The sequence below is a fragment of the Podarcis pityusensis genome (genome assembly GCF_964106645.2).
Source record: "Podarcis pityusensis genome assembly, chromosome: Z".
NCBI lineage: Eukaryota > Metazoa > Chordata > Lepidosauria > Squamata > Lacertidae > Podarcis > Podarcis pityusensis.
The window spans coordinates 528,880-538,542 of record NC_138044.1 but is presented as its reverse complement, the minus strand read 5'-3'; the positions used below and the strand labels follow the sequence as shown (position 1 = coordinate 538,542).

The following is a 9,663-nucleotide window of genomic DNA, read 5'->3' as shown; positions in this document are numbered from 1 at the left end:
ATATATAAAAACACACAAACATCCCTCTTTGAAGACATTAAATGGTATTTTCCACAGAAACCTAAATATTTTTCTCCCCCATTTGAAGACATTAAATGGTATTTTCCACAGAAACCTAAATATTTTTCTCCCCCATTTGAAGACATTAAATGGTATTTTCCACCCCATAAAGAGTTTCTGCCCCATAAAATGGCGGCAAATGTCAGAATTGGGGGGCAAATCTTAGAATTGGGGGGTAAATGTCGGAATTTGGGCGGCAAATGTCAGAATTTGGGGGGCAAAATGGGGGAAATGCAGAATTTGGGCAGCAAATGTCAGAATTTGGGGGGAAATCTCAGAATTTGGGGGCAAATCTTAGAATTGGGGGGGTAAATGTCAGAATTTGGGGGGAAATCTCAGAATCTGGGTGGCAAATGTCAGAATTTGGGGGGAAATCTCAGGATTTGGGGGGCAAAACGGGGGGAAATCTCCGAATTTGGGCGGCAAATGTCAGAATTTGGGGGGAAATCTCAGGATTTGGGGGGCAAAACGGGGGGAAATCTCAGAATTTGGGCGGCAAATGTCAGAATTTGGGGGGAAATCTCAGAATTTGGGGGGCAAATCTCAGAATTTGCTGGGAATACTCAGAATTTGGGCGGCAAATGTCAGAATTTGGGGGGAAATCTCAGAATTTGGGGGGCAAATCTCAGAATTTGCTGGGAAATCTCAGAATTTGGGGGGCAAAACGGGGGGAAATCTCAGAATTTGGGCGGCAAATGTCAGAATTTGGGGGGAAATCTCAGGATTTGGGGGGCAAAATGGGGGGAAATCTCAGAATCTGGGTGGCAAATCTCAGAATTTGGGGGGAAATCTCAGAATTTGGGGGGAAATCTCAGAATTTGGGGGGCAAATCTCAGAATTTGCTGGGAAATCTCAGAATTTGGTGGGCGAAACGGGGGGAAATCTCAGAATCTGGGTGGCAAATCTCAGAATTTGCTGGGAAATCTCAGAATTTGGGGGGCAAATCTCAGAATTTGCTGGGAAATCTCAGAATTTGGGGGGCAAAATGGGGCAAAACCTCAGAATCTGGGTGGCAAATCTCAGCATTTGCTGGGAAATCTCAGAATCGGGGTGGCAAATCTCAGAATATGGTCCGCCCCCCAAAAGAGGCAACACTGCGCAGCAAGAGAGGTAGATGGCGAGGGTAGATGGCGGCGGGTTCGAGTCGTGCTTCCGACGTGCGCAGAAGTCCTCGGTCCCGGGTTCGAGTCATGCTCTTCCAAAGGGTGCCGAAGTCCTCAGCAGTCGCGGGTTCAAGTCAGACACTTCCCTGGATGCCTGAAGTCCTCGGTGGCGGCGGGTTCGAGTCTTGCGCACTCACAACAGGCGCACGAAGTCCTCGGCGGCGGCAGGTTCGAGTCTTGCGCACTCACAACAGGCGCATGACGTCCTCGGCGGCGGCGGGTTCGAGTCTTGCGCACTCACAACAGGCGCACGAAGTCCTCGGCGGCGGCGGGTTCGAGTCTTGCGCACTCACAACAGGCGCATGAAGTCCTCGGTCCCGGGTTCGAGTTGAGCGCTCCCCATAGGCGCATGAAGTCCTTGGCAGTGCTGGGTTCGAATCAGGCACTGGCAACAGGCCCATGAAGTCCTCTGGGGTGATGGGTTCGAGTTGCGCGCTCCCATCAAGTCGGTCCTGGGTTCGAGTCATGCGCTTCCGAAGGGCGCATGAAGTCCTTGGCAGTGGCGGGTCGTGGGTTCAAGTCACGGGCCTCCCAAAGGCGCATCAAGTCCTCTGCACTGGTGGGTCGTGGGTTCGAGTCCTGCGCTTGAAACAGGCGCATGAAGTCCTTGGCAGTGGTGGGTTGCGGGTTCGAGTGATGCACTTCCAACTGGCGCATGAAGTCCTCGGCAGTGGTGGGTTGAGGGTTCGAGTGATGCGCTTCCAACAGGCGCATCAAGTCCTTGGCAGTGGTGGGTTGTGGGTTCGAGTGATGCGCTTCCAACTGGCGCATGAAGTCCTTGGCAGTGGTGGGTTGTGGGTTCGAGTGCTGCGCTTCCAACTGGCGCATTAAGTCCTCGGCAGTGCTGGGTTCGAATCACGCACTGTCAACAGGCCCATGAAGTCCTCTGGGGTGACGGGTTCGAGTTGCGCGCTCCCATGAAGTCGGTCCTGGGTTCGAGTCATGCGCTTCCAACAGGCGCACTAAGTCCTGGGCAGTGGCGGGCGATGGGTTCGAGTCATGCGCTTCCAAGGGGCGCATTAAGTCCTGGCTGTGGGTTCGAGTCGCTGGCAGGGATGGCTTCAAGTTGTGCGCTTGGCACATGATGCGCACATTCAGTTCTCGGCAGTGCTAGGTGCCGGGTTCAAGTCACGCGCTTCCAACCCGTGCATGAAGCCCCGGTCACGGGTTCGAGTTGCGCGCTCCCAACAGGCCCATCAAGTCCCGGCCATGGGTTCAAGTCCTGTGCTTCCGATTGGCGCATAAGTGGGTGGTGGGTTCGAGTCATGCGCTTGCAAGAGGCCCCTGAAGTCCTGGCTGTGGGTTCGAGACATGCGCTCCCAACAGGCCCATGAAGTCCTCTGCAGCGCTGGGCGCCGGGTTCAAGTTGCGCACTTCCGACAGTCGCATTAAATCCCCGGCCGTGGGTTCGAATCATGCGCTCCCAACAGGCCCATCAAGTCCCCGGCCGTGGGTTCAAGTCCTGTGCTTCCGATTGGCGCGGGTTCGACTCATGCGCTCCCAACAGGCCCATGAAATCCTCTGCAGTGCTGGGCGGCGGGTTCAAGTCGCGCACTTCCGACAGTCGCATTGCAGCGCCAGGTGCCGGGTTCAAATCGCACCCTTCCCACGGACGCCTGAAGTCCTGGCCAGGGGTTCGAGTCACACCTTTCCCAAGGGCGCATAAGTCCTCGGTTCTGGGTTCAAATGGCGCACTCCCAACAGGCCCCTTCAATCCGTGGTTGCGGGTTCAAGTCATGCGCTTCCAACACGCCCGTGAAGTCCTCAGCCGCGGTGGGTTGGGGGTTCGAGTGATGAGCACATTCAATCCCGGCCCTGGGTTCGAGTCAGGCGCTTCCAAGGAGCACATTCAGTCCTTGGTTCTGGGTTCGAGTCATGTGCTTCCAAGTGGCCATGGGTTCAAGGCATGCGCTCCCAACAGCCACATTAAATCCCCGGTTGTGGGTTCAAGTCATGCGCTTCCAACAGGCACATGATGCGCTCTCAACAGGCCCATTAAGTCCTCAGCAGTGGCAGGTCGCGGGTTCGAGTCACGCGCTTCCAACAGGCACATGATGCGCTCTCAACAGGCCCCTTAAGTCCTCAGCAGTGGCAGGTCGCGGGTTCAAGTCATGCGCTCCCAACAGGCACATGATGCGCTCTCAACAGGCCCCTTAAGTCCTCAGCAGTGGCAGGTCGCGGGTTCAAGTCATGCGCTCCCAACAGGCACATGATGCGCTCTCAACAGGCCCCTTAAGTCCTCAGCAGTGGCAGGTGGCGGGCTCAAGTCATGCGCTTCCAACAGGCACATGGTGCGCTCTCAACAGGCCCATTAAGTCCTCAGCAGTGGCAGGTGGTGGGTTCGAGTCATGCGCTTCCAACAGGCACATGATGCGCTCTCAACAGGCCCATTAAGTCCTCAGCAGTGGCAGGTCGTGGGTTCAAGTCATGCGCTTCCAACAGGCACATGATGCGCTCTCAACAGGCCCATTCAGTCCTCAGCAGTTGCAGGTGGTGGGTTCGAGTCATGCGCTTCCAACAGGCACATGATGCGCTCTCAACAGGCCCATTAAGTCCTCAGCAGTGGCAGGTCGCGGGTTCAAGTCATGCGCTTCCAACAGCCACATTCAATCCCCGGTTGTGGCTTTGAATCATGCGCTTCCCAAATGCGCATCAAGTCCTGGCCACGGGTTCAAGCCACGTGCTTCCAAGTGGCGCATTAAATCCCCGGTCGCGGGTTCGAATCATGCGCTGAATCACATCATGTTCAAGTGGCGCATTTCCGACAGCCCCATTCAATCCTCGGTTGCGGGTTCAAGTCATGCGCTTCCGGCAGGCCCATTCAATCCCAGTCGTGGGTTCGACTCATGCGCTTCGAACAGCCCCATCAAAGCCCCGGTCCCGGGTTCAAGTCATGCGCTCCCAACAGCCACATTAAATCCTCGGTCATGGGTTTGAGTGATGCGCTTCCAACATGCCCATTAAGTCCTTGGCAGTGCTGGCCCATTAAGTCCTCTGCGGTGGCAGGTCATGGGTTCGAGTCATGCGCTCCCAACAGGCAAATGATGCGCACAAGTCCAACAGGCGCATAAGTCCTCAGCGGCGGTGGGTTGTGGGTTCGAGTGATGCGCTCCCAACAAGCCCATCAAGTCCTCTGCAGTGCTGGGTACTGGGTTCGAGTCATGCGCTTCCAACAGGCACATGTTGCACTCTCAACAGGCGCATAAGTCCTCAGCGGCGGTGGGTTGTGGGTTCGAGTGATGCGCTCCCAACAGGCCCATCAAGTCCTCTGCAGTGCTGGGTACTGGGTTCAAGTCATGCGCTCCCAACACGCCCATCAAGTCCCGGCCATGGGTTCAAGTTGCACATTTCCCACAGCCCCACGAAATCCCCGGTCATGGGTTCGACTCATGCGCTCCCAAGAAGCCCATCAAGTCCTCTCCAGTGCTGGGCGATGGGTTCAAATCACGCGCTCCCGACAAGCCATGGGTTCAAGTTGCACATGTCCTCGGTTGTGGGTTCGAGTCACGCGCTTCCAAGGAGCACAGTAAGTCCTGGGTTCAAGTTGCGCGCTCTCAACAGCCCCCTTCAATCCCAGCCGTGGGTTCGACTCATGCGCTCCCAACAAGCCCATCAAGTCCCGGCCAGGGGTTCGAGTCATGCGCTCCCAACCGCCCCATCAAGTCCTCTGCAGCGGGTTCGAGTCATGCGCTTGAAACAGGCCATGGGTTCGAATCGCACCCGTCCTCGGTCCTGGGTTCAAGTTGCTCCTTCCCAACAGCCCCATTCAATCCCCGGTCATGGGTTCGAGTCATGCGCTTCCAACAGGCACATGATGCGCCCTCAACAGGCCCATTAAGTCCTCAGCAGTGGCAGGTCGCGGGTTCAAATCGTGCGCTCCCAACATTCCCATTAAATCCCAGGTTGCGGGTTCGAATCGTGCGCTCCCAACAGACCCATGAAGTCCTGGCTACGGGTTCAAATGGCGCACTCCCGACAGCCACATTCAATCCCCGGTCGCGGGTTCAAGTCATGCGCTCCCAACACGCCCATGAAGTCCCGGCCATGGGCTCAAATCGCACCCTCCCAACAGGCACATAAGTCCTCACCGGTAGCGGGTTCAAGTTATGCGCTTCCAACGCATGAAGTCCTTGGCCGTGGGTTCAAACTGCGCACTCCCATTCAGTCCCAGTTGCGGGTTCAAATCGCACATTCCCAACATTCAATCCCAGCTGCCATGCGCTTCCAAGTGGCGCATAAGTCCTCGGTTGTGGGTTCAAGTCATGCGCTCCCAACCGCCCAATCACGTCCTCTGCGGCGGCGGGTCGCGGGTTCGAGTTATGCGCTTCCAAGGGGCACATGAAGTCCTGGCCATTGGTTCAAGTTGCACATTTCCAAGGGGCGCAGAAGTCCTCGGTTGGGGGTTCAAGTCATGCGCTTTGGCCATAGGTTCGAATCGCACCCTTCCAACGGGCGCACAAGTCCTCGGTCCTGGGTTCAAGTTGCTCCTTCCCAACAGCCATTCAACCCCCAGTCATGCGCTCCCAACAGGCTTCACGTCGCACATTTAAGGCCTGGCTACGGGTTCAAGTTGCACATTCAGTCCTCGGTTGGGGGTTCAAGTCATGCGCTCCCAACACGCCCATTAAGTCCTGGCCATGGGCTCAAATCGCACCCTCCCAACAGGCACATAAGTCCTCACCGGTAGCGGGTTCAAGTTATGCGCTTCCAACGCATGGGTTCAAATTGCGCCCTCCCATTCAGTCCCAGTTTCGGGTTCAAATCGCACATTCCCAACATTCAATCCCAGTTGCCATGCGCTTCTAAGTGGCGCATAAGTCCTCGGTTGGGGGTTCAAGCCATGCGCTTTGGCCACGGGTTCAAATCGCACCCTTCCAACGGGCGCACAAGTCCTCGGTCCTGGGTTCAAGTTGCTCCCTTCAACCCCCAGTCATGCGCTCCCAACAGGCTTCACGTCGCACATTTAAGGCCTGGCTACGGGTTCAAGTTGCACATCCCATCCTCGGTTGCGGGTTCAAGTCATGCGCTCCCAACCGCCCCATAAAGTCCTCTGCAGTGGGTTCAAGTCATGCGCTTGAAACAGGCGCATAAGTCCTCGGTCCCGGGTTCAAGTTGCTCCTTCCCAACAGCCCCATTCAATCTCCAGTCATGGGTTCGAGTCATGCGCTTCCAACAGGCACATGATGCGCCCTCAGCAGGCCCATTAAGTCCTCAGCAGTGGCAGGTCGTGGGTTCAAATCGTGCGCTCCCAACATTCCCGTTAAATCCCAGGTTGCGGGTTCGAGTCGTGCGCTCCCAACAGACCCATGAAGTCCTGGCTACGGGTTCAAATTGCGCACTCCCAACAGCCCCCTTCAATCCCCAGTCATGGGTTCGACTCATGCGCTCCCAGTTGCACATTTAAGTCCTGGCTACGGGTTCAAGTCGCACATCCCGTCCTCGGTTGCGGGTTCAAGTCACGCGCTCGAAACAGGCGCACAAGTCCTCGGTCCTGGGTTCAAGTTGCTCATTTCCAACAGCCCCATTCAATCCCCAGTCATGCGCTCCCAACAGGCTTCACCTTGCACATTTAAGTCCTGGCTACGGGTTCAAGTCGCACATCCCGTCCCCGGTTGGGGGTTCAAGTCACGCGCTCCCAACATTCCCATTCAATCCCAGGTTGCGGGTTCGAATCGTGCGCTCCCGACAGACCCATGAAGTCCTGGCTACGGGTTCAAACTGCGCACTCCCAACAGCCCCCTCCAATCCCCAGTCATGGGTTCGACTCATGCGCTCCCAGTTGCACATTTAAGTCCTGGCTACGGGTTCAAGTCGCACATCCCGTCCTCGGTTGCGGGTTCAAGTCATGCGCTCGAAACAGGCGCACAAGTCCTCGGTCCTGGGTTCAAGTTGCTCCTTCCCAACAGCCCCATTCAATCCCCAACCATGCGCTCCCAACAGGCTTCACCTTGCACATTTAAGTCCTGGCTACGGGTTCAAGTCGCACATCCCGTCCTCGGTTGCGGGTTCAAGTCATGCGCTCGAAACAGGCGCACAAGTCCTCGGTCCTGGGTTCAAGTTGCTCCTTCCCAACAGCCCCATTCAATCCCCAGTCATGGGTTCGACTCATGCGCTCCCAGTTGCACATTTAAGTCCTGGCTACGGGTTCAAGTCGCACATCCCGTCCTCGGTTGCGGGTTCAAGCCACGCGCACCCAAGGCGTCCCATCCTCCTCAGCGGCCCCAGGTTCGAGCCCCGCCCCCTTAGGAGGGCCCTCCTCCGCCCCCCCCGCCCCCCCTGGCCTTGGCCACCAAATAGAGCACAATGTCCTGGTGACCCGAAAAGGCCGCCATGTGCAATGCGCTCCAGCCGTCCCTGTTGGCCAATCGCACGTCGGCGCCGAAGCGCACCAGCAGCTTCACGAGTTCGAGGTTCCCGTCGCTCACCGATTGGTGCAAAGCCGTCTGGCCCTCCGGCCCGAAGGCGTTGACGTTGAATTCGCACGAGTTCATGGTGCGCAGTAGTGCGTGCACGGCAGCCGTGTTGCCGGCGCGCACGGCGTCCCGGAAGAGGCGCTCGCCGGGCGCGGGGGGCGGGGACAAGGGAGGGGGGGGAGAGGGGAGCTCGGCTTGGTTCATGGTGCGAGGGGCGCGGGTGCGAGGATGCTGGGTTCTGGGTCTGGGTTCGAGGAGACGAAGGATTCTGGGTTCTGGCGCCGGGTTCGAGGATTTGAAGGTTTCTGGGTTCGAGGATACGAAGGATTCCGGCTCTGGGTTCGAGGATTCGAAGCCTTCTGGTTCTGGGTTCGAGGATTTGAAGGATTCCGGCTCTGGGTTCTAGGAGACGAAGGATTCCGGCTCTGGGTTCGAGGATTTGGAGAATTCTGGATTAGTGCGCCGGGTTCAAGGATTTGAAGGTTTCTGGTTCTGGGTTCGAGGTAACGAAGGATTCTGGTTCTGGGTTTGAGGATTCGTGCGCCGGGTTCGAGGATTTGAAGCTTTCTGGTTCTGGGTTCGAGGATTTGGAGAATTCTGGCTCTAGGTTCGAGGATTAGTGCGCCAGGTTCGAGGATTCGAAGGATTCCAGCTCTGGGTTCGAGGATTTGGATAATTCTGGATTAGTGCGCCAGGTTCGAGGATTCGAAGGTTTCTGGTTCTGGGTTCGAGGAAACGAAGGATTCTGGCTCTGGGTTCGAGGATTTGGAGAATTCTGGATTAGTGCGCCGGGTTCGAGGATTTGAAGCTTTCTGGTTCTGGGTTCGAGGATTCGAAGGATTCTGGCTCTGGGTTCAAGGATTTGGAGAATTCTGGCTCTGGGTTCGAGGATTAGTGCGCCAGGTTCGAGGATATGAAGGATTCCGGCTCTGGGTTCGAGGATTAGTGCGCCGGGTTGGAGGATTCGAAGGTTTCTGGGTCTGGGTTCGAGGATATGAAGGATTCTGGTTCTGGGTTCGAGGATTCGAAGGATTCTGGGTTCGAGGATTAGTGCGCCGGGTTGGAGGATTTGAAGGTTTCTGGTTCTGGGTTCGAGGATACGAAGGATTCTGGTTCTGGGTTCGAGGAGACGAAGGATTCCGGCGCCGGGTTCAAGGATTCGAAGCCTTCTGGGTTCTGGCGCCGGGTTCGAGGATTTGAAGGTTTCTGGGTTCGAGGATATGAAGGATTCCGGTTCTGGGTTCGAGGATTCGAAGGATTCTGGGTTCGAGGATTAGTGCGCCGGGTTCGAGGATTTGAAGGTTTCTGGATCTGGGTTCGAGGATACGAAGGATTCTGGTTCTGGGTTCGAGGATTTGAAGGTTTCTGGGTTCTGGTTCTGGTTCTGGGTTCGAGGATTCGAAGCCTTCTGGGTTCTGGTTCTGGGTTCGAGGATTTGAAGCTTTCTGGCTCTGGGTTCGAGGATTCAAAGGTTTCTGGTTCTGGGTTCGAGGATTCAGAGCCGCCTGGCTTTTGGTTCTGGGTTCGAGGAGACGAAGGATTCTGGCTCTGGGTTCGAGGATCAGTGCGCTGGGTTCGAGGATTCGAAGCCTTCTGGGTTCTGGCGCCGGGTGCGAGGATTCTGGGTCTGGGTTCGAGGAGATGAAGGATTCTGGTTCTGGGTTCGAGGATTCGAAGCCTTCTGGTGCCGGGTTTGAGGATTCGATGGTTTCTGGTTCTGGGTTCGAGGAGACGAAGGATTCTGGCTCTGGGTTCGAGGATTAGTGCGCCGGGTTCGAGGATTTGAAGCTTTCGGGGTTCTGGCGCTGGGTTCAAGGATTTGAAGGTTTCTGGGTTCGAGGATTCGATGGTTTCTGGTTCTGGGTTCGAGGAGACGAAGGATTCTGGCTCTGGGTTCGAGGATTCGAAGGATTCTGGTTCTGGGTTCGAGGAGACGAAGGATTCTGGGTTCTGGGTTCAAGGATTAGTGCGCCGGGTTTGAGGATTTGAAGGTTTCTGGTTCTGGGTTCGAGGATACTAAGGATTCT

General features: G+C 56.4%; 1 protein-coding gene and 1 long non-coding RNA gene across 2 annotated transcripts; both read left to right on the top strand.

Annotated features, from left to right (window-relative positions):
* The first annotated feature begins 463 nt into the window (after positions 1-463).
* On the top strand, positions 464-2,959 carry LOC308468163 (uncharacterized protein). Its single transcript, XM_080990135.1, has 2 exons — positions 464-2,558; positions 2,881-2,959. Exon 1 carries the CDS (start codon positions 487-489, stop codon positions 1,423-1,425), a length of 939 nt encoding a protein of 312 aa, XP_080846261.1. The 5' UTR covers positions 464-486; the 3' UTR covers positions 1,426-2,558; positions 2,881-2,959.
* Positions 2,960-7,505: 4,546 nt separating this feature from the next.
* On the top strand, positions 7,506-9,450 carry LOC308468493. Its single transcript, XR_013981694.1, has 3 exons — positions 7,506-8,183; positions 8,332-8,451; positions 9,395-9,450. It is a non-coding gene; the product is annotated as an uncharacterized lncRNA (long non-coding RNA).
* Positions 9,451-9,663: the final 213 nt, after the last annotated feature.

Bases quoted from the DNA above. Each gene is read 5' to 3' on its own strand.
- LOC308468163 (XM_080990135.1), top strand. From the start codon at position 487: ATGTCAGAATTTGGGGGGAAATCTCAGGATTTGGGGGGCAAAACGGGG.